This window comes from Molossus molossus, unplaced genomic scaffold, assembly GCF_014108415.1.
Source record: "Molossus molossus isolate mMolMol1 unplaced genomic scaffold, mMolMol1.p scaffold_m16_p_10, whole genome shotgun sequence".
Classification (NCBI taxonomy): Eukaryota; Metazoa; Chordata; class Mammalia; order Chiroptera; family Molossidae; genus Molossus; species Molossus molossus.
Window position 1 is genome coordinate 92,934,718 of NW_023425345.1, and position 27,643 is coordinate 92,962,360.

The 27,643-nt window shown below is 51.4% G+C and overlaps 1 protein-coding gene across 1 annotated transcript; it reads right to left on the reverse strand.

The window, feature by feature from the left end:
* Positions 1 to 3,867: 3,867 nt before the first annotated feature.
* SLC6A12 (solute carrier family 6 member 12) lies at positions 3,868 to 27,053 on the reverse strand. Its single transcript, XM_036251451.1, has 15 exons — positions 26,972 to 27,053; positions 24,790 to 25,068; positions 19,237 to 19,371; positions 15,846 to 15,986; positions 15,474 to 15,561; positions 14,395 to 14,527; positions 12,723 to 12,857; positions 11,322 to 11,425; positions 10,883 to 11,007; positions 10,290 to 10,402; positions 9,634 to 9,771; positions 8,552 to 8,654; positions 6,078 to 6,178; positions 5,398 to 5,568; positions 3,868 to 4,017 (listed from the first exon to the last, which is right to left on the reverse strand). Exons 2-15 carry the CDS (start codon positions 25,001 to 25,003, stop codon positions 3,874 to 3,876), a joined length of 1,845 nt encoding a protein of 614 aa, XP_036107344.1. The 5' UTR covers positions 25,004 to 25,068; positions 26,972 to 27,053; the 3' UTR covers positions 3,868 to 3,873.
* Between the last annotated feature and the right edge of the window lie 590 nt (positions 27,054 to 27,643).

Here is a 27,643-nt window from a genome sequence, read left to right on the forward strand (position 1 = left end):
AGGGGTCAGCTGGAGGTGGAGCCCGGCAGGACCTGGAGGCCCCAAACCAAAACTCGGCCCTCTTTCGTGGGGCCCTGCATGGAATGAAGTGGGAGAAGCTGTGAAAGTGGGGTGCCGGGGAACAATTTCCCCTGGTCCCGTGTCCTTCCAACCTCATGCACCCAGACCACAGTCTTGCACACGGGAAGTCCATTCATCAGGGGCTGGGACTGCCATCTCAGCGGAGTTCAAGGCCCTCTCCAGCTCCCTGAGCTCTCTGGCCTGGGGGCGGGGGCAGAGAGGGCAGGAGCATTCCCCAGCCTACTCCCAGCTCCTGCACGGAAACCCACGCCCTGGATGGAGGAGGGGCTCTCAGTGCAGACGGGAAGAGGGAGAGGCCCAGCCCAGGTTCAGCTTCGACAAGGGGAACACAGGGAAGAACCAAGGTGAGCGGTCGGGAGGCCACAAAGCCCAGGACACCAGCTGCACTGGAGGCCCAGCCTGGGAGTGGGTGGTGGGGGCGATCCCAGGAGGAGCTCAGGGTGCGCAGAAAAGCGGGACAGCCTCAGCCTCCCAGACAGAGGAGTGCCACAGTCAGACTAAATGCTTTTGCCTAAACTAAGGGGGAGGGGTGATTCCTAAGCACGCCTGGATGAACTGGTGGGGTTGGGAGGCGGACAGTGGTTCCAAACATCAGAAAATCCAAACGAGGTCTTTGTGGCCTTGTCATCCACTCTACCACCGGAGGCCACTGTGGCCTGACATTTCAGATCTACCTTTGAGGGTAAACTTGGCCACCACCCTTCTTTGGGAGAGAGAAGAGCCTGGTGAGGGTGGGGAGAACTGACCAGGATTCATAAATATCAGGGTCTAGCGAGTGGGAAGCCCACACGTGAACAAGCAGGGTTGGCGTCTGTCCTTTGACTCCCCAACTCCGAGGCACTGACTCCTGACACCACTGCCCTTCGGTTCCCCTGCTGCTTCAGCAAGGGTTCTGGTCCCCGCCCTGCCCGAAGTTTCTCGGTCCCTCCCCTAGGGCACAGGTTATGAGTTCAAATGCCTCTAGAAGAGAGTGTGTGGAAAGTCAGGTCTGGGTACCCGGGAGTGCGGGGCCTGCAGCGAGCTGGGGAGTCCCTAAAGGCACACACCTAAAGACCTTTGTTTTAATATACTGGCCAAACACATCATAGCTGCCAGATGAGGCCTCTGGCCACCAGTGTGGAACTTAGCCTAGGAGATGAGATGAAAACACAACCCCAGCTTAACCCAGGTGCATGTACACACACACACACACACACACACACACACACACAACCTGTGTCAGCGCTCTGGGCACTTTAAAGGATCAAACTGCTGCTCCTCACCCATGTTGTGGGTCCAGCATGAGTGGGTTCCTATGACTGTGCAGTCGGCCGAAGTCCCTCCCCTGACACCCTGTTTCCTCCAGCCCCGAGCAGCCCTCTCCAGATCCCCTGCACCACAGGCCACGGAGGCTCCGTACTGAGTGCTCCAGCTGGCCCCGTGCCAGAGCATGCTGAGGCGGGCCGTGAGCTAAAGCCAGGGAACGGGGTGAATGCATGTGGGTGAGGAAGACGAGAGAGGACAGTGGTGTGTGTGAACAGTCTGCAGAGACAGAGATGGATTCCGGCCCGTGAGCTGGAGAGAGCTTGTGCCCCACCAACGTGCAGAGCTGCCCGCAACAGAAAATGCGGTTCTCCAGGCTGACGGAACCTAGGTTATATTGCTTGTGCACTGTGGGTAGACAGGTAGCTGGGAAGCCTGGCTGGCCACCCACACGACCCCTGCAGCTGGCTGCCCCAAAGCAAGCTACCTCTCTTGGGGAGCCCCACTGGGCCCGTGGGGAGAATAATGAGGGAAGTATATGGGTTGCAGAGGGTGGAAACTTACACAGGGAAGGAGAGCTGCTCAGCCTTGTCCATCCATCTTGAGGACAGAGGTGAGGGCACTTTCCTCCTGTTTGTAACAGGTGCCTAGGAGGTGTGTGGGGGGTGGGAGGGAGGCACTGCTCCTATTGGCCACCAGGAGTCAGCAGAGAGCACTATGCCTGCCCCAACCAAAGCTCCCCAGTCTCATTGATGAGCGTGATCTGACTGAAGCAGTTTCTCTCCATCCCTTCCTCCTGTACCTCCTTCTTGACCCACTGACTAGTCCAAGAAAGGTGAACACAGGTGCATGGAGCAGTCCAGGGGGGTGCAGAAGGGGGCTGCCAGAACCCAAGAGTCCGAACATCTTCTTGTGCCCAGTGTGCCTATGAACTTGTTCTTACAAGCTGAGAAGCACCTATGTATATGGACAAAGGATGGTGAGTGATCTGAGGATGGCCTGGGTCTGTCAGAGATGGAACCCCCCTTGACCAGACCACAGATTTTTTTACTCTAGCCACTGGACGTTGGCTCTGGATGACATCTACCTAAGCATCAGTCTCCCTAGGTGACTTCCTTCCTTCCAGCGCTCAGGTCCTGCCATAGAAAACTATCCTGAGTGGCCTACCCCTCCTCCACTTTCACTCCTCCCTTCCCTCGGAATCCAAGCCCTGCTTCCTCCTCCAGAAGGCCTTCTCCGGCCAGGGAAGGACCTGCGTGGTCTGGTAGGGACATGGGGAAAGGGGAATCCCACCCATACACCTCCTTCTCTGGTTGAGACCAGAGGACTCTTGCAGACTCCAAGGCCTCCGCTGGGGGAGGAGAGATAGAAAGTGGCAAGAATGAAGGGTCCAGAGAAGAAATCATGTCAGATGAGAAGGGGCTGGCAGAGAAAATACTGTGGTGGGGGCACTCATCCAGGGACAGCCTCTCACCGCTTCAAAGAAGGGGCCTCTCTCCTCCTACCCCAACACAGAGTAACTGAACAGAAATGGGGCGAGGTGAAGAAGGCAGTACATGGGGCAGGCGATCCATACAAGCTTGTTCATCAAGACAGGAGGGGGTAATGGGAGGTAACTGGCCTGAGAACCAGGAGACCAGGTTCTAGTTGTGTCTCTGGTGCTGAGGAGCTGTGTGGACTAGAAAAAGTCCCTTTGTCTCTTTGGTCCTCATCCATGAAGTCAGGGGTTTGGACAAAAGCAGGATGGCAAATGGAGCTGCCTGGAGCACTATATTTGGGAGGATTATGAGGTAGGAAAGAACTGGTGATCGATTAGCAATGTCTGTCTTGGGCAGAGGACAGACATGCCACATATTTGCAAAGTCCAGGGATCATCTGTAAATCCCTTTCCATGTCAACGCTCTGTGAGTTGATGACAAATAACATTTCAAGAAGAGCACAGAACTAGCACTGGAACTAGGAACACCTGGAGAGACAGCCTCCTGGGAAAGTCCACACAGTGCCTCCTGGCTGACTCTCCAGGCCCCTCCCCCCGGGCTCCAGAATGGACACCTAGTGAAGGACCCTCTACTGGAATGTTAGAATCCAGTGCAGTGTGTTCAGTTGCCACTTCCGACACAGTGTGTTTCATCACGCTCTCTGAATCAGATCATGATACATATTCCAATTGGCAAATGTCTTCCCAATGCACAAACACAGTGAACTCTAACAGGAAACATCCCTGCAGCAGGAGGTCCTTCACAATGTAATGTTATAATCAGATGGTGGACTCCAAAAAGACCACCCTTCTTTATAAATAAGATGGTGTGTTCCAACAGGGAGTCACTTCACAGCGTGGCATAGTCCAGTGGGTGGGACCATCGCTAGCCCACCAGGAGGAGCTGCTCCAGCTGAGAAGAGGAGAAGAAGGAGTCTTGCCCCCGCTGGGGGTGCCCACAGACATCGCAGACATTCTCAGCAGAGGACAGAGGCGAAGTCTGTCCATTGTGGGGAGATGGTGGCCCTGCCCCAGGTTCCTGGCCCAGCAGCCACCTGGCTTTCAGCCACATCCTACAAGTGGGTCTCTTTCTCCCCAACAATCAGTCCCTCCTTCACTGGGGAGAGCCCACAGTCCTGGCTGGTGCCACCATCCAGATACAGGTGTTGCTTAGGCTGTGGCAGGCTGGGGTCAGGGGTGATAAGCTGTCGTAGGCGCTGTGGAGAGAAGAAGGAATGAGTGGTTGTTGTTGGGGAGAGGCAAAGATGTTACCTTGTATCTGCATCTCTAAGGCCTGGCACAGAGCCAGGAACATAGAAGCAGCTCAATACCATATGAGTGAATAAATAGATAAACATTTTGAGAAGTTAGAAGAAGCAATAACATGGCGATTAAGAGTGTGAACTAGCCCTGGCCAGTGTGGCTCAGTTAGTTAAGCACCAAAATGGTTCAATTCCAGGTTTGATCCCCAGTTAGGAGGCATGCAGGAGGCAGCTGATCAATATTTCTCTCTCATCAATATTTCTCTTTCTCTAAAAGTCAATTTTTAAAACAACACTTTTTTTTTAAGTGTGAACTATGTTCCACTCCTGGCTCTGTCACCGGTGCAATCTTAGGCAACCCATTTAACCCCTCTCTGCCTCGTGTAAAATGAGGATACAAGAGTACACTCCTCACAGAACAGTGCCTGGCACAGGGTGAATCATCAATAAGGACCTATTTTCACTATCTTATTGCTTTTTTTTTTTTTTTTTAACCATTACTATTATGTGCTCAATAAGTATCTATTATTGTTTTTACTACGAGTAGTACTACATTACTATCATTATTAGTTCTTTTGGTATCATCTTTCCCCTCTTCTTGCCTTGATTGCTTATGTGATAACTGGAGCCATGACAACCTTCTTGTGACCATGAGGTGATGAGCATATAATGAAGACACGACATGCTCACGATGGCAGTCCCTAATGGTCTCTGTAAGCAGCTGAACCAAATGTCAACAACCCCTGTCTCTGACCTTCTTGATGTACAAGAAAAAAATAAGCCTATTTGCTTATTGCAGGTTCAGTTTTCTGCTACTTGTAGGCCAGATAGATTTCTATAGACATAGTGTCTTTGTGGGACACTGACTCATGCCCTTCCAGGAAGGCGTGTCCCAAACTTAAACAGGAAGTCCTTCGCACATGGCTCCCCAGACAGGGTTACCATAAGGAAGTAAGCCAGGAGACTGTGTGGAATGAACCATGAAAGCTAGTTATCAATTTCCCGAGAGCAGGGAATCGGTGCTCTATAAACCTCTGTGTCTGGGCCCATTTATGTTGTGACTTAGTTTCCCCTTAACCCTTTGACAGTTTACCATTGGTTAACCTGCCCAGATGATTTGTAGAGGTCAGATTCTGAAGGTCCAGGTCTCTGGGACTTTTGAACGTTTCTGAAGATGAAACTATTTGACTGGTCTTCAAAGACCCTTCCTCTCTCTGAGTTTCCACTAGACTGAAGGGCTGCCCCACACTCAGAGCTGGGCTCCCCTGGAGTGTGATGCCCAACCCCCACGCTCTCAGTACCCTCTCTTCTGCGTCACTTCCCCCAGCCCCCTACCTTCTTGAAGGAGCCCTGGGTCTTCAGGAGGGTGATGATGATGAAGAGCGGGACGCAGAGCATGGAGGAGAGACCCAGGAACCAGCCAATGGAGTATCCCCAGGTAGGGTACACGTAGATGTTGTTGTATTTCAGAGGTGTGTACTTGCTCAAGGAGAAGAAGAAAGTGGCCTAGAAAGAGGCGGGGCGGAGCAGACACAGATGAGGCAGAGAGCCCATGAAGCTCCCTCCTCTCTACTTAATGTCCAGTGACAGAGGCCAAGTTAAACACACGGTGGCATATCTGTGAGGTGGAAGAGTAAGAGCCATCTGCAAATCATGGGCCCAGGATCACTCACAGCGAAGATGAGACAGGAGGAGATATAAAGGAGCGGAGGGAGACGGAGCTCTAGGCAGACAGAGAGCAGTAACTGGGAAATCGGGAAGACGGGTGGAGATGCCCTGAGAAAGGGATGGAGCGGGAATTAGAATAGATGATAATGATGGTAAAGCACACAGATGGAGAGAGAGCCCCAGAAAAGAAAGGCCAGGGGAACCAATACATCAGGGGAAATGGACCGGCCTCCCACGGCCACTGGACAGTCAGAGACAGAGCCCCCGAACCCAGGCATCCTGTCCCTCCTGTCCTCGAGCCTGCTGCAGGCAAGAGGGAATAAAGGGGTAGCTGGGCGAGCACATACCAGGCAAAGTCCAGGGGTCAGGAAGAGCCAGGAGATCTTTACCAGGGGCCATGGTCGGTAGCCAATCATGTCCTCAATGTTGTCATAGAAACGGTCTGCCCCTGCCCAGGCACAGCGGGGAAAGAGAGAGAACAGAAGGGCGAGGACAGCTCATGGGTATTTGGGAAGCACTCACTTGGTTGTGTGCTCCGCCCCCCCAACCCCCGTGAATGAGATGGGTCCCTGGCACCCCAGACACTGTGCAAGGAGTTGAGGAGGGAGAAGCACTTGCCACCAACAAGCCAGGGGCCCTGGGGTCACCCAACTTTCCAGTGCACAGAGCCAGGAACTGTGTCATGGAATGAAGACCCCATTGTCCTAACCATAGAGGAGAGTGTGAGCCTAAAATGGGGCTCAGTGCTATACAGATGCTTGTTTATCTGCATAGCAAAAATGAATTCCATTTCCAATCAAAACAGCAAACGTGCCACTGGTCAAGCAGATCCTGCTAAGCTCCCATAGAGCCAGATTGCTACAGGGAAAAGGGGAGGGAGAGGAGGGGAGGGCAGGGGAGGGAAGGGAGGGGAGGGGAGGGCACAGGAAGGGAGGGGAGGGGAAGGGAAGGGGAGGGGCGGGAGGGGAGGGGAAGGGAAGGGGAGGGGCGGGAGGGGAGGGGAAGGGAAGGGGAGGGGCGGGAGGGGAGGGGACGGGAGGGGAGGGCACAGGAGGGGAGGGAGGGGGAAGGGAGGGCAGAGGAGGGGAGGGGAGGGGAGGGGGAAGGGAGGGCAGGGGAGGGGAGGGCAGGGGAGGGCGGGGGAGGGGAGGGGCGGGCCTGACTACTAGACTCCAGAGGAACCCTTCTGCATTCTCAGTGAAGCCCGGTGAGGGGTTGATGTGTGTGCTTGGAAACATTGACTGGTTTTGCTTGATTTTGTTTAATGTCCTCAGATTTTCACCTTGGCTCCATATTCTAAGAAGTGAAGAGCCCTGATTGGTAAAGACACTTCGAAGACCCTTCTAGCCTCCCCTCATCAAAAAAACACCTTCCCTCTGGTCACTAAGGCAGGAAACGCCATCACTAAGGAGTCATTCCTTTGGCTTGTAAATTTCTTCCCAGTGAAAAACCAGATACTGGTGAGTAGGTGTAGCATACTGAGACTCATCAGCTATGTGTACACCTCACTGTGGTCGCGTTCATCAGGCCCTCTCTGAGAACAAGCTTTGAAAAGGAGTAGGGACAATCAGGAAGACATCAGATGCTTGAACAAGAAGGGAGAGGGGCATCTCCAAGGAGTAGAAAGGCCACTAAACAGGAAGGCTGATGGTAGCAAAATAAAAACTTTCCAACTCATAGCTTGTCCCAAGGCCCCAGTACATGACATCCCTTACCCTTTCTGCCTTGAGCCTTGTGACATTGGCAATGTGTCCCCCCAACCTGGTGCAGTGGAGCCAGACAGACCTGGGGAACCAATACATCAGAGGAAATGGACCAGCTTACTAGCTGTGTGAGCTCAGGAAAGAGCCATAACCTCTCTGAGCCTCACTTTCTCCCTGTGAGGGTTGTTGCACAGATTGGGAGGTAGCAAGTGTTGCATGCAGCGGTGGTTGGCTCAGTAACTACAGGTTCCTCCCTGTGGTCATCAGGCACAATAACAGTGAGGCTAGGACAGCACCCAGCACTGCTGGTTAGTTATCTCAGAGCCGAGGGGCCAGGGTGTGGGAAGAAGTCAATGGAAGGCACAGCTCACCTCAGTGTAAGAAGGAAATGCACAACAGTCACAATGGACAAGGTCAAAAACACAGGACTGACTCTCCTGTTCATGGAAGTAATCAAAGTCTGGGCGATGACTGTAAAAGGGACTGTGGGGGTCTGCAGGGGATCAAAATAAGAGGCCCTGAAGGTCCCTTTTAACTACAGTTCCCCCTGGGGAAGGACCTCTGGCAGCCTCTGTATGGAAGAACCACCAAACCATCCACTGTTATTTATAATGACATTCACCACTCAAGGAACTCAGCGTTGTCGTTATCCCTGCCCTTCCCGCATAATGAAAAACGCCCGAGTTCCCAGTGATGGATAAATGTCCCAATTGAAAAGAACCAGGCCTGGCCTGTGTGGCTCAGTTAGTTGAGCGTCATCCCATGCACTGAAAAGTTGCCAGTTCCATTCCCGGTCAGGACACATGCCCGGGTTGGGAGCTGGATCCCTGATCCCTGGTAGGGGGCATGTAGGAGGCAGCTGATCGATGTTTTGCTCTCACATTGACGTCTCTCTCTCTCTCTCTCTCTCTCTCTCTCTCTCTCTCTCCTCCCCTCTCCCTTCCTCTCTCTCTAAAGAAAATAAATAAATAAATAAAATAAAAATATTATTTAAAAAAAAGAACCAGGACAGCAATACAAAAACATATAGAAACCAGAGGTTAGCACACCCTGTCTCCAATCCTGGGCAAGTCCCCCCTCATCTGGGTACCAGAGGCTTCTCCCCCAACCCCACTTACCATACACCCAGCTGATGCAGATGACTTCAGACATTGCAAGGAAGAGCAGGCATATGCCGCTGGAGGCGTAATAATCAAACAGCTGGAAGATATACATCCCGCCCTGTGGAAAAGGGCAGGGAGCTAAGGCCTTGGCCAGTGGGGGCAGGGGACACGCTGCACCATGAGCAACAGGGCAAACATCCACCTGGTGTCACCCTACCCAGCCCATGGGAATTATTCCTTGCATCTAAGAGGAGTCTGCCCTACCTCTCCTTGCCTTCTGACCTCTCATTTAACATCAGGATAGCAATTCTAACATCTGCAAGGACACTGGGGACCGAGGTGGACATGCACTGTTTGGTCTGCCCAGCATTGCTCTCCCCGCTCCAGGCCTGAGGGTCACGGCTGGACTCTGGCCATGCTCTCAGGAAAAGGGTGCTCTCGTTCCTGTGGGGTTGGTTGGGTAGCAGAAGATAAGCCGTGTTTAATACCCAGAGGGCAATCTGGCTAAGAGTGAAGTCACTAGCCCTGGCTGGTGTGATTCAGTGGTTAGAGCATCGGCCTATACACTAATGGGTCGTGAGTTTGATTCCTAGCCAAGGGCACATACCTGGGTTGTAGGTTCGACCCCCAAACCCAGTTGGGACACATGCGGGAGGCAACCAGTCAATTTCTCTCTCACACCAATGTTTCTCTCTCTCTCTCCCCCCTCACCTCTCACTCTCTCTAAAAATCAATGGAAAAAATATCCTCTGGTTATTTTTAACAAAACAAAACAAACAAACAAAAAGAATGAAGTCCCTAGAGGAAAAGAGACCCAGAAAATAGAGAGGGGCATTTCTGACATGTCCTCAGAGCAGCTGGGTCCAACCATACCTAGAAGAAAAAACGCCCCGTTCTGCTGAAGCCAGCTTGCGTTTGGCTTCTGTCACCTGAAACCAAAAGAGGGCTGACGAACACTGGTGGGTTCTGCTGTGTGCTCCCCACAACCTCACACCCCTGCTTAGCAGATGAGAAAGTGCGGCTCTAAGAAGGGTCAGTGGTGTCCCCCATGGCTCCCTCCCCCGGAGCCCAGCCCGCAGGCCGCTGCCCCTGCTCACCTCAGTGACCAGGAGGAGTCCTATCAGGTAGCACAGGACAGAAATGGCCAGGATGAGGAGCTCTCGCCGCCCACTCCTCCGGAGCTGCCTGGGGAACATGTCCACGGAGGCCGTCACGAGGCACTCCACACAGACAAACTGGGGGCCAGGAGGAAAGCTGAGGTGAGAGGGGCCACCTGCCCCCGGCCTCCCGGCACAGCCTTGCCTGGCCTCCTGCCCGCCACTCCCCCACGCCGACGCACAGGGGTGCAGGGCAGAAACGGGGTGGCCAGGGGTGAGGCAGCTCTGCCCTTGGCCTCCACAGAAGAGGGTCCCAGCAGTGAGCGCGGGGGGTATGCTCTGTTCCCAAGGCTACAGGGGCAGAGTGGGCAGCCTGAGCCAAGCAGCTGGAAGGAGGCTGGGGGGACCCTTGGGAGGGAACATCCATGGACGGGGAGGGTCAGTGTAGGGAACAAAGCAAGTGGCCCCTTCACCAAAGAAGGTCTTGAGACCTGGGGTCAACCAACTAACCCCAAGGACAAGTCCTGGACAGCGGAAAGGGCCTTGGAATGAATAGTCAGGAGAAAGGGAGCTGGAGGGAAGGTAAGGCCAGGAAATGTAGGAGCTGAAGACGGTCCCCGGGGCAGGGCCAGGCAGGGCCGGGCTGGGTGACGAACCTGGCTGTCCAGCCCTAGGAAGATGAGCATGATGAAGAAAAGGCAGGACCACAGCTGGGATAAGGGCATCATAGTCACAGCCTTAGGGAATGCGATGAAGGCCAGACCGGGACCTGCGGGACACAGCACGGTCAGTGAGTCCAGGGCTCTCTCTGCCCACAGGGAAGGGCCCTCTCCAGAGGCACTGTGTGTGCGCGCAGGTGAGTATGCGTGTGCACGGCAGTTTGTGATGAGCGTGTGTGTGCATGAGTGTGCATGTGCATGAGTGTGTGTGTACATGTGAGTGTGTGTACATGCATGAGTGTGTGTGTGTGTGTGTGTAGTGGGGGTGGTTCAAGAGGGCAGGGTTATTTCATTCTGCTCTTCCCAGGTTCTGACCATTCACCCACCCATTTCCCCATCCATGCATGCAACTGTGTGTCCAACCACCCGTCCGCCCCTCCCCCCTCCCTCCCATGTTTATGGAGGCCCCGCTCTGTGCAAAGCTTTGCCTCTGATGCTAGAAGGGTCAGAGGCCCCTGCTTTCCTGTAGGAGGATCTGTGTCCTCTGATCTTCCTTCCCCTCAGGACCCAGACAGCAATGTGCCACCTACCTGACTCCGCCACCTCAGAGATGGGCACGGCCTGCTCTTGGGACATGAAGCCCAGGATGGAGAAGACCACAAACCCGGCCACAAAGCTGGTGGCACTGTTCAGGAAGCAGAGGGCGATGCAGTCCCTGCAGGTGGGGTGAATGCAGATAAAACAGAAGGGAAAAGGGAGAATGAAACCCATTATCCAATGGGAGGTCAGAAGTCAGGAAGAGTGTAAAGAGGAGGGAGAAAAGGGAGAGAGAATGGGAAGAAGACGAAGGTGGGGTTTCCGAAGGTGAGAGGGAAGGGAGGTGAGAAGGACATTCAGGGACCCAGAATGTCAATTCCATATACCCTGCAACTCCCTGGGAATGAAGGAGGAAGGCCTGGGCCCACTGCCAGGACCCGCCCTCCTCGAACAGAGGCTGGCAGGTCCCCAGGCCCCTGCCCATGCCCCTACCTGTAGCAGTTGTTGTGGTACTTGTTGTAGCTGCCCAGGGCTGTCAGGCACCCCTGACAGATGGCGAAGGAGAAGAAGATTTGCGTGCCCGCGTCCATCCACACCTACAGGAGCCCCAAGAAAGCGGTGAGGGAGCCCAGCGGGCCTGCTCAGTATTTCCTGAGAGTCACTCATATCCCACCTCTTCGTTAACAGGTCCTCCTCTTGCAGGCAGGGCCCGTTTCTAACTTGGTTCCGTGGGCACTAAGTCAGCATCAAGCAAGCGCGTGCTACCTGAGTGTCTCAGGCGGAGCCTCTGGCCGTGGCTGCACCCAGAGCAGGTGAGGCCGCCACAGGGGGAGCTGAGAGCCATGTGGTCTCACTCAACAAGCAGAGTGTGCCTTAGGCAGCCACGCTGGGCACAGGGCTCACGCCATGGAATATAAAGAACAACACCAGGACTCTTGGGGGGGTGGGGAAAGTGGAAGCAAAGAATGTGCTCAGACAAGTCCTAGAGCAGGAAATATAGGTGGTTGATAAACATGTGGGAAAATGTCCAACCTCATAGTAGTGAAAAAAATTGAATTAAACCAACAACATGATATTATTTTGACCTATCAAATTATTAAAGATTAAAATAAATTATAATTGAATCTCTCAGGCCCTGCAGGGAAGGATTTAATAAATGATGCCCTGCCCAGGTTGGAGCACTCGGAGGCAGGGTGCCTGGTGTGTGTGCCCCCCACACAGCACTATGGCTCCCCCTGCCTCGTAGTGGGGCTCAGTACATTACGGCTGAATGAATGAATGGATGGATGATGGGTGGAGGAAATATTATGCAAGTGTTTAAAATGGTATTTACAGTCCAGCCAGTGTGGCTCAGTGGTTGAGTGTCAATCCATGCACCAAGAGGTCGCCGGTTTGATTCTCGGTCAGGGCACATGCCCAGGTTGTGGGCCCGATCCCCAGTGGGGGGCATGCAGGAGGTGGCCAATCGATGTTCTCTCTCATCGATGTTCCTATCTCTCTCTCCCTCTCCCTTTCTCTCTCTCTAAAAATCAATAAAGAAAAAATATTTTAAAAAATAAAATAAAAATGGCATTTACAAATGAATGTGATAACATGCAAAATGCTTACAATATAATTTAAGGGAAAAAAGATATATCTCTATATATAATTATCTGAACTATGTTACACACACACACACCATTGAGCTAGGAAAAAACGTTGGAAGGAAATACACTAAAATGTTAACAGAAGTTGTAGCTGAGTTGTGGGTTTTTATTTCCTTTTTCGTAATATTTTCCATATTAATTTTTCTCCAGTGGACATCTGTTGTCTTTAAACCAAGAGGCAAGAAATCAATGATTTTCAGAAGTACAGATCTGGTTTGGGGGGAGAGACATTCGGGGGAATTCCTACCTGGGGGTCCTTCAGGCGAGACAGATCCGGCTTCAGGTAATAGATGATGCCCTCGTAGGCTCCAGGGAGCGTGATGCCTCGAATCAGCAGGATGATCAGCATCAGGTAGGGGAATGTGGCTGTGAAATAAACAACCTGGAGGGAGAGCAGGTCCGAGTCACTCTGGTGCTGTCAGAGCAGCCAGGAGGTGACCGGAAATCTGCAGTGGTCTTCCTGTCCCCCTCCCCACGAGGCACAAGCTACACCTTGCTCAGTGTCCAATGTCTTCTGAGAGGCACACAAAACTTTCTGCACCATACTTTGCATGTTCCAGTGGGTCTTGGGCCCCCCCAGCAGAGTGTGAGATACACATCCACAGGGCAAGGGGGCAGGAGGAAGGGCAGGGAGGGGTACAAGTGTCCAGCTGTAACATTTCAAAGACTATTTCTAAATCCAGAATCTGGTGTCCCTTAACCCCATTCTGGCCATTCTCCCCATGTCCCCTGGGGCTGTTCTCCCCATGTCGCCTGGAGAGGGTGGGCCTCCCTTCACCAGGAGGAGGGGGGTGGGGCAGATCTGCACAGATCTGTGAGGAAACTGAGATTGTATTTTTCCAGGCTTAAGGTTGGGAGCCAGCAGTGGCCTGAGCCTGGTATACTGGGGACACTCAGGGAAATCCAGTCTGCCCCGACCAGGCTCAGTCCCTACCTGGGGTGGTGGTACTATCTTTGTTATTATTATTACTATGACTATTTTTGTCATTACTATCACCATTGTTACTATTTCAACAGCCCTTGGACTGGGGAGGGGGCTGTAGGAGCAGGCGGCTCAGATACGTCAGTACCTGTCTATTCCTGGCTTTAAAAAGCATGAAATATCGGCCTCAGCTTCTCTGAGTTGGAAATAATGCTCAAAGCTGAACTTTCTCTGCCCCATTGTCCATTCTTGGCTACAACCCCTTTGGTGACTGGAAACTCACCACCTCACAGACACTTCTGTGTGCTAGTTCAAGCTAAACACTGTCTTGATGTGTTTGCTGTTAAATACGAAAAGCAAGCCATGGACAATGTAGCTCAGTTGGTTGGAGCATTGTCTGGTGCACCATAAGGTCATTAAGGTCATGGTTCGATTCCCAGTCAGAGCACATCCCCGGGTTGTAATTTAATCCCCAGTCGGGGTGTATACAGGAGGCAACCAATCGATGCTTCTCTTTCATCTCTCTCTCTCTCTCCTCCTCTTTTCCCCCTCTCTCTAAAATCAATAAAAACATATCCTCAGGTGAGGATTTTAAAAAAGTGTCTGATCCTAACCATGTAAGATACACTCATAACAAATACAGCTACACACACACACACACACACACACACACACACACAGGAAACTAGAAGGCAGCACAGCAAAACATTAATCGGTGGGATTAGCAGATCCAACCTGCCATCGTGCTGATGGCTTGTACAGTGTTTAGCTCTGACAGTGGAACTTTTATGTTCCTTATTTTGCTCTGTAAATTACTTACGTAAACAGGTCTTTTAAAATCATATCAAAAAAGGAAGCCTTTCCTTGCACTGAGCTAAATTCTGCCTTGGGCCTCTCCCTTAGACTACACTTTCCTTCGGTTCTCCAGAGAGACACTGGAAGTGTCTCTGAGGGTTCTGGGGGCCACAGAGAGCTTACAGGAATCAGAACACCTCACCTTGCCTGTAGTCTTGACCCCCTTCCAGATGCAGAAGTAGCAGATGACCCAGGCAAGCAGGAGGCACAGGGCCAGCTCCCAGCGCAGGGCCCCCAGGTCGTGGATGCCTGCAGTGATGCCCAGAACACGCCTCCTAATGGGTGGAAAAAATAAATAACCAGGAGAAGGCTAAAGGGGACAACTTGCCTCTGTCATCAAGTCTCCTGATTCTTAGAGCTGACCCCACAGATCTCATATTTCAGGCTTCCCCTGCCCCCACCCACTCTACCTTCCCATGGCCCTGCCATGTTCCCACCTGTTGTCTGTATGCCCCTGGCTGTTAGAAGACCAAATCACGTAATACCATAGGTATCTTTGTCTTTCTAACTCATTCAGATCTCTCTGTTGGAGAGAGAAAGAAAGAGAGAAAGGGAGAGGTGAGGCAAGGAATGTATAAATGAGTACATGAAGAGTAAATATTTATACAGGCAGGTTGATGAACAAGTGTGTGGGTGTCAAATGGAGGGGTTGAGTTGTGATAGTGTCTAAAGATGTGTATGGGGGTGATGGAAATGTGTGCAAGTGTAGGTGGACATGTTTGGACACAGGTGGTGTGAAGGGCACACGTGGTCATGTGGGAAGGTTAATGTGTGCGTGCAGGGTTTGCCAATTCCTGTGGTGCAAATACTCCCACCTTGACCAATGTGACTGAACATGAAGTTGGGACGGGATGTGTACAATCAGCTCTCCTAAGCTGGTCTAGACTGTTTCCAGTACACTAATGGACATGTGTGGGTAGATGCGTGAGTCTTGGTGGGTGTGTGGGTGAGGGAATGTGAGGGTGGAGGGAGGCATGTGTGAGAATGCCGGCTGACATGGATAAATGTGTGAGTCTGGGTGAACATGGGTGGATTTGAGAGATGTAGGTGAACAACTGTCGGTAGATAGGAGTGTCCCCTCATCTCAGTGATGTGGGGGGGTAAGTGCTGGAAAGCATGCACAGAGAGCCTTAAACTTGCACCCCAAGTCCCAGGCCTCAGACATCCAAATTTCCTCTGCTTGAGGCCCCCTGGCTTGTGGCAACCAGGCCCAGCACCTACTCCCAGAATTCCATGACAGGCGAGGTAAAATTCTCAGAGGGCGCCACTGTGCTGGCTCCTGAGTGGTTCAGAAAGTCCATGCAATGCTCTGTTGGGAATAAGGTGAGTGTCCATTAGCTAGGAATGAAATAGGAAGACATGTCCTCACACCCTAGTAACTGACCCTCTGGTCTTGTGGCTTGGTGGGTGCCATCATTCCAGGTCCTAAGAGCTTCCTTTGGAGCCCCCACCTTCAGAGTGTCAGGAGTTGGCTGCTCAGGTGGTTCATGGGACCAGCCCCCGTCCCCATGTGCCTCACACTGCTCTTGTTCCGGCTACCACAACCCAGCCCCCAGAGAGAGCCCATATCCCAGGAGCTGAAATGATGGATACCTGTGTTCCAGGTGTTGGTACAGGTCGTCCAGGGCAGCTGAGAGGTAAAGGAGCTGAACAGATAGAAGAGGGCCCAGGCGAGGATGATGATGTAGTAGACATTCAAATAGGACTCGATGACCACAGATGCCAAACCAATGCCTTCCGGAGTGGGGGAGGGGCAGGAAGCAAAAGAGAATCCAAGAGGTCAATGTCAGCACAAAAAAGTCACCTAGAACATGCCAGTTGTGCTTAGGATACTGGGTGCTACTCCAAAAAGAACCACCAGAATTTACTTATTGGCCTGAGAAGCCATTTACAGACTATTTTTCTGAGTAAGAAAAGCAGGTTATAGAACACTATCCTATGCATATGCCCATTTTTATAACATATATTTGAATGTATATCTTTTTTTTTTTTTTTTCATGAGAAAAATTCTGGAAGAATCAGCATCTAAAAGTTAATAAGTGGTTCTGTAGGTCAGCAATTTCCAACCTTTTTCATCTCATGCACACATAAACTAATTACTAAGATTCTACAGCACACCAATAAATGTATTTTTTGCTGATCTGACCCAAAAAATAGGAGTAATTTTTTGTTGTTGTTAATCCTCACTCGAAAATATTTTTCCACTGATTTTTAGGTAGAGTTGAAGGAAGGTAGGGAGGAAGAGAGAGAGAGAAAGAGAGAGAGAGAGAGAGAGAGAGAGAGAGAGAGATGGATTATTTGGAACCTGTAACCCAGTTAGTGCCCTTGACCAGGAATTGAACCCAAGACCCTTCGTGCTTAGGTCTATGTTCTAACTGCTGGCCTAAACCAGCCAGAACAAAATAGATACAATTTTGATTCATTCACACCCAACGGCTATTGTGCTGGCTGTTGTCATTTTTTGACAGTCACAGGGGGAAAAGGTCATTGCCCCCACTAAGTAGTCAGGTAGGCATGTTTTAAAAACCCTTGTGGCGCACCTGTTGAAAATCGCTGCTCTAAATGATAGGATTTGAGTTCACATCTTATAGGTTTTATTTTCTTTTTGTCTATCTGTATTTTCTAGTTTTTCTCCTACAATCGTGCATTACTTGGACAATTTTTAAAAGGCGGGAAGGACACAGGAGTAAGTATGGAAAATTTGGTAAGAATCAGTCTCAAAATAAGGCTCAAAATAAGAGCCAAAAGCAGAAGAAAGCAGCAAGGAAGAGAGCTGTCCAGACCTGTGGGGCCTGCTCAGCCTAAGAGTCATCCCCCGCCCCCAAGGGGGCACGAGTGGGCAGAGGCTTAGCCCGCTGTTGGAACACGCAGCTGCAGTGGGGGCTTAGGGCGCAGTCTGCCTCCTGGGCTGACAGGCCTGGGGTGGGAGGGGGCAAGGCAGGAGAGTCACCCACCCACCCTGCTCCCCTGTAAGAGGGATCTTGGCCACAGTCGGGTTAAAAGTAGCGTGTCGCGTGGCGGCTGTCAGTCTTAGGCGTGCCAGCCAGCGGGGCAGGAGTGGGGCGGGGGTCCAGGCCGGAGGGGAACTGCTACTGGTCCTGCCGCCCCTCCAGGAGGAAGTCGAGCTCCAGAACTAGTTAGCGAGGAAGGTAACCCCAGACAGCCCTCGGGCTGGTGGAACCGTCAACTCTGACTGTCTGCAACGCGCCTTGGCGCCGACCCGGCCTGGCGAGCCCGCCCAGACTGTCCCCGTCGGCCTGGCGATCTCTGCCGGAGACTGGAAGGTTCCTGCGTGGGGTCTCGAGGGGTCTCGAGGAGCACCCAGGCCTGTTGGCAGCGGGTGGAAGAGCCTCGGGTTGGGCCCCCGGAGGGGACGTGGCGAGGCTCCCGATGGCGCGGGGTCCCCCGGGAGCTGGCAGCCGCCAGGCAGGGGGCTCAGAGCGCAGGGACCCACACACCAACAGGCAGCCACTGCGCTCCCAGCGCCGCCCGCAGGACCGTGCGCCACCGCTGGGAGGCCCGTGCGGGCTGGCAGGGGCTCGCCCGTCTCGGGGGTGGGGAGGTGGGGGAGGAGGTGCGCCTGCGTATAAGCTGAGGGAGGAGGCGGCTGTGGGTGAGCAGAGGGGAGTGTTTCCTCGGTGCCTGGCCTGTGCGACAGGCTCCCTGGGAGGGTGGACGGGTGGGGCAGTTAGCCCTGTAGAGGGCAGTAGTGAGCAGCCGGGACGTGCCACCAGCACAGGTGCGCACAACTTGAGTGAGCCTCACCCTGGGACTCTGCCTTGGGGGTCTCTGCAGTTGGGAAAATGAGGGAGCGGCAGTGTCTTCCCCCAATCCGCACCCAGTGCGGGGTTTGCTCGCCCTGTCCATGGCGCCGCTCCCCCCAAACTAGTGCCTGTGTGCCCGAGAGGCCAGTCCAGCTTGTTCCACCCATGAGCTTGCTTGGCCCTGGGGGTAGAGCCCTGCTGAGTGGGAATTAGGCTACTGCGGGGTCCGGAGCAGAACACCGGTATAGCATGCTCTGGCTGAAGGCACCGGCTCCTGGAGCACCCAGGACTCTGGAGCAGAAACCCGGGTGGGCCAAGCTCCACCCTGCCCCAGTCCCCCGCACTGCTGCCCCTGCAGGGGGCATCGGTACCAGGCTAGCCTTGCCCCACCCCTCTTCATAACCCCCTACTACCACAATTAGTGGTCAGGTTCCCAGCCTGCTCAGGAGCCAGTGTCCCCACTGTGCCCACTCTGTCCAGCCTAATAAGCTGGGCAGCAACCCTAGGTAACCTAGTCCCGGAGGGGCTCCCTTAGGGGCTGACCATCTCAAATATTCAAGGAGACTCAGTGACAAGGAGATCCCTTGGGTTTCTTTCCCACTGGCCCCCAGGGGACTGACCCAATCACCTTTAGGACACCCTGAGCTGCTCACATCCGTGCCAACAGATGCATGGAGAGGACAGGAGCTATCTCTAACATCACCCCTAACACAGGAAAGAGCATGAAGCTTCAGCTCGGGTAGTACTGGTTTCAAGTCCTTAGCAAATGGCCTCATTTTCGCATCTACAGAATGAGGTGACTAGAGTTATTACTGGAGAATTAGATGAGGAACTACATGGAAAGTGCTGGCAGGAACCCAGACACACTGTAGGGCTCAGCAGATGTTACACATCGTCATCATCATCACTATTGTTATATGCTTTGGAGGCATGTCTGGGACCATGCCATGTACACAGGGGCACGTTTGCCATGAAGCTGGTGAAGAGGAAGCTTCAGGGTCCCCCACTGGCAAGGCTCTGGTCCTGATTTTTCACTTGTGACCTTGTATTGACTTCCTTGAGGAGTGCCTTCTTCCTCAGGGTTTATAAGCCTGATTATACTTCCTGTGTCCCCCACTGCCCTTAGCACGGGATGAGAGTGGATGAATGACAGGCAGTGAGCAGATAGGATAGAGGCAGGCTGGTGGCCTGTGGGGAGGCAGGCGAGGGGGAACACTCACCCTGGAGAAGGGGGCAGATCTTCCTCCAGGCTGTGACACTCCCTTGGCTGGTGTATTGGCCCAATGCCACCTCCAGGAAGAACACCGGGATGCCGCAGGTGAAGAAGAAGATGAAGTAGGGGATGAAGAAGGCTCCTGAAGAGGAAGGGGAGGCAGGAGCTGGGTCTTTCATCCTAGGCCTCCCCAGAGACCTGTGCTCTAACCCCCAGCGGTCTTCTTCCTCCTCACACCTCCCAGGGGCACCAGTCAGCTTCCTCCTGTCTGTGCCCAGGGACAGGCAGAAATTTTCCAGTCTGAACCTTACTCGGGACAGGAAAGATCTTTGAAGGGAAATTTCAGTGGAAATCCTAATGTATGCGCTATTTATTTGCTCAGTATGCTTCACAAACCTAGTCGATTTATTTTGTTTGGAACAAAAACATGTGCTCTGTATAATTTGATATGCTTATTAAATTATCACACTTGTTACATTTTAGAGAAAAAACAAACAAACAAAAACACCTTGGAAAAATTATTTTCCCTCTAATAATTTTCAGAGGGATTTTTTTTCCCTCCACCAGGCTCTGCTCTGAACTGGGCTGTCAGTGGAGAGACTGTTCCTCTGCTCAGCCCAACTCTCAGGAACTGGGGTGTCACCTGGCCAGGTGATCAGGCCCTGTCAAGAGGCCCTGACAGGAAGCTGGGCCTGAAAGACATCCAGCAAATTACATATGTGTGGATTTGAAGGCAACCCTAAGCCCACAGTACCCACGTCAGTCATAAAGATACAAACCTCACCTCAGAAGTGTACCCATGGGCAGATGGATTATTGTTTATTGCACAACAATAACAGTATTTATTCAGTGCTTACTGTGTGTAAGACACTCTTCTAAATGCTTCACCAACATCAAAATCCTCTCACAACAACCTGCCATGGGGTAGGGACTACTGTTATGTCCACTCTACAGATGAAAAAACTGAGGCCACTTTAAAGATTCAAATGTTGAGACACAGATGAGAAAACTGAGGCACAAACCCAAGTGGTTTGCTCTTGAGTCTGTGCTCTTAGTTACTACATTATAATGTCTCTCAAGTAATTCACAATACTTTGTAGAAAAACAGACAGTACAAAGAGAAAGAAAGGAAAAGGTGTCATATATCCTTCCAATTTCTTATAAACACATAAATATATATATTTCTTTTTTTGGAAAAAATGAGAACCTATTATGTATTACTTGATAGCCATTTTAAAATGTATACCATGAACCTCTTTTGATATCAGTAAATACATCTCTGTGTTGTCATTTTACTGGCTGTATAGTATTCCACTTTAGGCATCCTAGTTTATTTTGTGAGCACCTCCTTTGCCTTTCCTGTTGCTTCCTGAAAAAACTTATATGATGCAGACCTTCACCCACATCCTGTGCCCTAATCTAATTTGCTCCTTAGAAAAAATTCATTAGGAGAATTGGTGGGTCAGAGGCTATGCACATTATTTTTTTGGTGGTAAATACACACACACACACACACACACACACATATATATATATATAACAAATTTTACTATTTTAACTATTTTTAAGTATATACTTCAGTGGCATTAAGTAAATACATTCACACTGTTGTGTAACAACCATCACCACTACCCATCTCCATAACGTTCTCATCATCCCAAACTGAAACTCTGTACCCATCAAACACTCCATTCTCCTCTCTCCCCAGCCCCTGGTAACCACCATTCTTTCTCTCTAAATTTGCCTATGCTAGGCACCTCGTACAAAAAATGAATCATACAGGACTTATCCTCTTGTGACTGGCTTAGTTCACTTAGCGTGTCTTTAAGATTCAACCATGTTGTAGCATGTGTCAGAATGTCCTTCCTTTCTCAGGCTGAATAACATTCCCATGTATCTATAGACCACATTTTGTTTATCCATTTACCATGGGCATGCATTTGAGTTCTTTCCACCTTTCAGGAATTAACATTTTTTAGGTCTTTGACATGCATTTCCAAATCACCCTCTAAAATTTGTGTACCAATCCGCATATTCAAGAGTAACACTTGAGAAGCTTTGTGGGTCTTCTAGGCCCTAGGGAACCACGACCAGCCAGTAACTCTCCCCCAAGTTCTAAAGTCCTTTTTAACACCGTGTTTGCCTTTGCATCCTGAGTAACACTAGAGCATCAGTAAACTCAGGGGTAATCTACACCACTGACTGGTTTCTGCAGCTTAGTTGCAGAGAATGGGCTGGGGGTACTGCTCAGGAGAAGCGACATGGCTTGGGGACTCCCCAGGGGGCACTTTACAGGAAGTCTGTGCGGGTATGTGACCCAGAGCTCCTTCCCACTGGCTGGGTGGTGACCCTTCCCCTCTCATAAAGGAAATGGCTTCAGCTCTATCCCTGAAGTGGAGAGGATGTGGTGACCTCAGGAGGCCTGGAGCTGGGCCTGCCTCAGGTTGAGTCCACCCAGAACGGGGAGGACCAGGCCTGGGCCTTTGGAGACAGTGGGAGGAGGTTGGGTCTAGATGAACTACTGGGGTGTCCTCCATCCTTGGCTTTCTCCCTGGATTTCCCACACATGATCACTGCAAACACCCTCCCCTCCAGTGAGCTTCTCAGAACCCTTGTTTTGTGAGGCGATCCTGGCTCCCAGTTTTCTTGGCAGCTGCCCTTGCCACGGGCACAGGCAGACTGTGACGCCCACAGGGATCTGCGTACACAGGGTGACGGGCGCCTGTACAAACTCCCTCCCTCTGTGCTAAGGTATCCTCATTATCTCTGCCAAGCTCCGATGCCTAGCTAGGGGCAAAACAGGGAAAACAAGGACCTCCCCCGAGGGTAACCTCTCCGCCCCTAGCATATCCCTGGTCATGCTGTTTGGACCCCGCTGACTTTTCACATCGCTAATCATGCGGTTTAGACCCCCTGACCTTTTCCTTTTAAAGATAACATCTAGGCCTCAGTTCTATTTCAGCTCCAGGCACAGAAAAGCAGCAAAACCAGACAAGTGACGCTGTGGCTGCCTCCGGACCAGCTGCACTGACTAATGACCCCCTGCGCTGGCACCGACCAATCAGTGGAGGCCACGACCCTGAAAGAGCACACCTAGAAAGCTGATGAATATTCTAGTAAGACCCTCCCCTGAGACCTCCCCTAAGACGTCCACCTGCAAGAGAGGCAAACACCCTCAGCACAAAGGACCCCACGCGTGCTGGGGGAGGGGGCACGCCAGCGCCATTCCCTTCCCCTTCTTCCCTCTAGGGGACCTCATGAGACTTGCAACCAGGGAAGCAACGGGCAGCAGCGGGCAGCGGCAGCTCGTGTCTGGGGCTAACCCCCTGACCCTGTCTCCAAGGCCCCCTTTTCTCTGACTCCCAGGGAGCCAAAGCGGCCCCGCCCAGGCTGTCCTGGGGCTTCTCGTCTGCCCTTCCTCGGTTCGCTGTCCTAAGTGTGATTTTGTTGCGGCCAATTTAATTCTGGATTGCTCTGCTGCACTTTGTCTCTTGATTGAAATCCCCCCTTCGTAAAGATAAGAAGAACCAAGGTCTCCTCGTCTTGCTAACAGAAGGAATAATTTATTGAGGATGATCTGGTTTGGTGACTCCCTGCCTTTTCACAACCAAAGACACTGTTAGACCGACAGCTTTATTACTTTTTCATTCCTTTTGAAATAGCTTTCTCTACAGAACTATGTATTAACTAATCACTAATCACCAGTTAATTATTACTTAATAATCAATTCACAACCAGTTTTAACTAATAATTATTAATAATAAATTAAGTTTTAATAAATATATTAGTAAAAGCTATGCTTAACTGCCAACCAAGGTTTATGGTCAGCTTGAGATAAACCATATTACCACAGTGAATTAGTAAAATTCTAGCCTAAAGCAGAAAATTGACATTTGGGTACGTCTGTGAAGTGGTATTCCCACATAGATCTATTATTAAGTTGTCTAGATAAGGACATCAATGCCTGGACCTTCATTACTACCTTCCCGACGCCCCACAGCGCAGTGGCCCCGGATGGAGAGCCCTGATCCCGCTCAGCCCTCGCCTTAAAGACAAAGGAAACGCGAAGGAGGCAGCGTGTCCTTCCCAAGTAGTCAGGTTAGGTGGGGACAGAGCTGAGTGAGAACACAGGTGACGGATGCACAGACCCTGAACAGTAACTGTGACCTGGTCTTGCCACCTCTCAGGTGACATGGCTCAGCCCAGAGTCACTGCGTGCTGTCATAGGCGCTTGTCTCTCCACCCCACGCCGCGGTCAGTACTGAGGTCACGGCCACAGCTGCAGCCACCGGCAGGACAGAGGCGGGGTGGGCACTGGGACCCGGGCCACATCCTCCCTTCCCAGCTTTGCTTCTCACCATTTCACTCATCACCATTTGACATACCACACGTTTTACTCATCTGTCTGTAGTCTGCCACCCGTCACTGGAATACAACACATGGAATATGTTCTGTTTTGTATCTGGGACGGTGGCTGGCACATGCTAGGTCCACAATAATGTCAGCTGAATAAATGAATGAATCCTGCCAACAACTGACATTATACAGAGTAATGAGGGAGCTTATTAAAAACTCAGATTCCTATCCTAAGAATCCTGAAACACCAATAAGAAAGAATATATGCACGCCTATGTTCATAGCAGCACTATTTACAATAGCTAAGATCTGGAAACAACCCAAGTGCCCATCAGTAGATGAGTGGATAAAAAAAATTGTGGTACATTTACACAATGGAATACTATGCAGCTATAAAAAAATCTCTTACCCTTTGAGACAACATGGAGAGACCTGGAGAGTATTATGCTAAGTGAAATAAGCCAATCAGAGAAAGACAAGTATCACATGATCTCACTTATTTGTGGAATTTAATGAACAAAATAAGCTGATGAACAAAATAGACCCAGAGACACTGAAGTAGGGAACAGACTGACAAACCTCAGAGGAAGGGGGGAGGGGAGAGTGGGAAGAGAGAAGCCAAAGAACTTATATGCATATATATATATATATATAACCAAAGGACACAGAAAACAGTACTATGAAGGTAGGGGTGGGATGGGAGCACGGAGGGGGGTGTCAATGGGGGAAAATGGGGGGGAACATCTGTAACTAACTAACTAAAAAAATACATAAATACATTAAAAAAACTATTTCATTGATTCAAATTTCTATTTTGGAACAACCAAGCCTAGGATAAGATTTTTTCCTTGCATTGAATGAAATAGGCCAGATAGGAAACACCTCTGGGGGTGGGCAAGTAATTCCAGTCCTCAAACATTTAAAAACACTTTAAAGTTTTTAATAAAACTTTAAAAAAATAATGAAATATAAATAAATAAAAATTCAGATTCCTAGGTCCTGCTGTTGCCTCACTTAATCTTTACCGTAACCCTGTGGGTGTCGTCGCCATTTCACAGTGGGGACACGGTGGAGCTACACCTGGAACTCAAGTCCTCCAACTCCGTTCCAGCCTCCTTCCGTCTCACCACGCTGCCCAGGCACGCGTCGCCCAGGTAGGCACCGCCTGGCTGTCAGGGCACAGCTCCCCACCGCGCCTACTCACCACCTCCGTTTTTGTAGCAGAGATAGGGAAACCTCCAGACATTGCCCAGCCCAATGATCTCCCCGGCCACGGACAGCACAAACTCCATCTTGTTGGTCCATTGGCCCCGATCCTTCACTTGGTCCCCGCCTTCCTGGTCCAACTTCTCTCCCTCCTCGGGGACCCAGGAGAGCACAGGAGGCCCATCCTCGTGGACTGCCACTTTTCCGTCCATAGTCACGGAAGGGGTCTGGAGGCTGCCAGGCTGGGAGTGGGGCAGGATGGCGAGAGAGGCACAGCCTGGTGGGAGGAGAAGGAATGAGCTGTGCAGCCCCAACACGTGCCCGCCATCCCTGCTTCCTCCATGCGAATCTTTTAATAGTGTTGGAATATTGCTTTAATATTGATTTTCTTCCAAAGCTCTCAATGACACACCTCAAGTTACACTTTGCTCTCATGACTTGGAGAACAAATAAGGACCTAAGCTTAGCTTGCCCATTTTGCAGATGGGAAAATCCAGGCCTTGATAGATGAAACGAGTTGCCTACGACCATTTAGGACTATATTTAAACCCAGGCTCGGGGCCTTTTATACCAAGTCCCTTTGGTCTTCCCAGCCAGCCCCAGCTCTTCAGCCTCCAGCCTGCAGGCCGGAAGGGATCAAAGGCTGCCAGGGACGACAGGAGGTCAAAGGTGTGGCCGAGTTGACAGCATGGTCTTCCCTTGACCAGCTGTGTGAGCTCATCCCTGTTCCGGGGTGATCGACCAACTCAGGGTAAACATGGGAGCCAGCCAGCTCAAGAGACCTGATTGGGTGGCAGAGGGAAGGTGGGGCCTCTGCACAAGGCCAGATGAGGACCAGGACTGGCGCCAGGGCCAGTGTTGGCCTCCAAGGGAACCCTGGTTCTTTTCCTCTTGGTTGTACCTCTGTCCTGAGAACAGGAACGGGGTCCTGGTGACAGAAGGTGTTACCAGAGCAGTTGTCACGGGTGACGGTCTTCTCCACATCAGAGGGGTCCCCTCAGAGGAGACCCAGCAGGTCGCTGCCCTTCCCTACTCCCTGCCCTCTGAAAGAGCCCAACGCTCCCTGGACTTCCAGGAAAGCCACGTGGGCCACTCAGTTCTATGCTGCCCTCTTGTCTGTCGACTGCCATGAGGCAGATGGCTGCACCCTGCTGCTGTATCTAGAAATCTCTGTTTGCCTGCCCCTCTTGCCCCCACCCCACCATCTCCCTGAGGCCACCTCTGCCTCTGTTTCCAGTGAGCTGCCAGGAGGAGGTGCCCAGGCTGCAGAGGGGAGCACCCACCCACCGCCCCTCGCCTACGAAGGAAGGGCGTTGGGACATGGAGTGACTCGGAGACACCAAGTGCTCATGCTCCTCCACAGCCCCAGAGACACACAAGGGGTCCTTTTTATTAAAAGAAGAGTCTGTGTTTATTTGTTGGTCCTTTTAACCCAGGCAACGGCCCAAGCCCAAGTCGGTTAGGAAGGTGTGGCAGGAGCCATTTGAGGTTATGGAAATTTTTGAAGGTGACTTGAAGGGTGCAGGTTATCCCAGGAATGGGAAAGCATGTCAGGGTGAAATTCCGGTATTGGCACCTACTCAGAGGCTGCTATTACGGGCTCAGCCCAGAAGGGAAGATGGGGAGAGAGGCACGCAGCCAGCGCAAGCCAGAGTCCCCAGCCCCCGGTGTCGGTGAGGAGGAGTGGAAGACAGGACTGGAGAAAGCGGCAGGCTCAGAGTAAGCAGCAGACCTCAGCGGGCCTTGAAACCAGAGGCTCAGGTTGAAAGAACAAGGCAGTTTGGCCGCAGGGGAAAAGTGGGTGATACCTGAACCAACTGTGGAGGCTGCTACAGAATTGGGGCAAGGGCACCCTGAGGAATGGCCCCTAAATCATTATCCAAAAAATGAATGAATGAATGAATGAACTAAAAATCATCAATGAAAAAAGCACCAGACAGAAACCCAAGTTCTAGTCCAGACCTAGCTAATAATAGTAATCAAAGTAAGTAAGCACAGTCCTAAAAACATACACACCTTTATACACATTATTAAATGTCACCTTCATAAAAATCTCTGAAGTAGGTATTACTATGAACTCCATTTCATAAATGAGGAGATTCTCAGAGAAATCAAGAACAAGACCTGACACACAACGGGTGCTCAGTAAAAGCTTTGTTGAATGGTTTGCATAAACTTACCAGTGCAATAAGTGGAACTGAGTCTCTAAGTTGCTGTGTGACCTTAGGCAAACCACACTTCCTCTCTGGGCTTTGAGCTTCCCTGGAAGAGAGAAGGACCTCTGCTCACCGAGGTGTTGGGAGAGCAGGGATAAAAATAAGATCCACAGAAGACAAGGAGAGATGACTGCCTTCGCCAAGCCAGAGGGTAGCTGAGCTCAGGGTGAACCCAAGCACAGGGGTCACCAAGGGGATGGTCAGGAGATGAGCTTCACTGTTCCCAGACCAGAAGCAGCTATTCAGGGCCAAGCTGTCCTCAGCATTTGGAGGCAGGGAAAGGAGTAAACAAAGGGAAAACCTGAAGGCACTGTGGGATCAGGAAGCAAATCTCAGAACCCCGTTTGGGCACAGGATTTTGGGTTGCATCACAGACGGGATGGAGAGAGGACAACGTGAACTGATGGACTGACACAAATGTGACACGATTTTGTTTAAAGGTTATCGGGAGGATGATCACGTACAGGTAAGACCGAGAGCCCAGAACGGCACAATGAAAGCAAGGGCATGTGAAAGGGAAGGCTGGCCCAGAGCCACGCTCAGTCGGGGGAAACAGGCTCAAACTGAGCAAGCAGGATTCAAGTTAGACTCAGGGAAGAAATGTCCAGGAAAATGTTAGGCATAAAAACAAGCTGC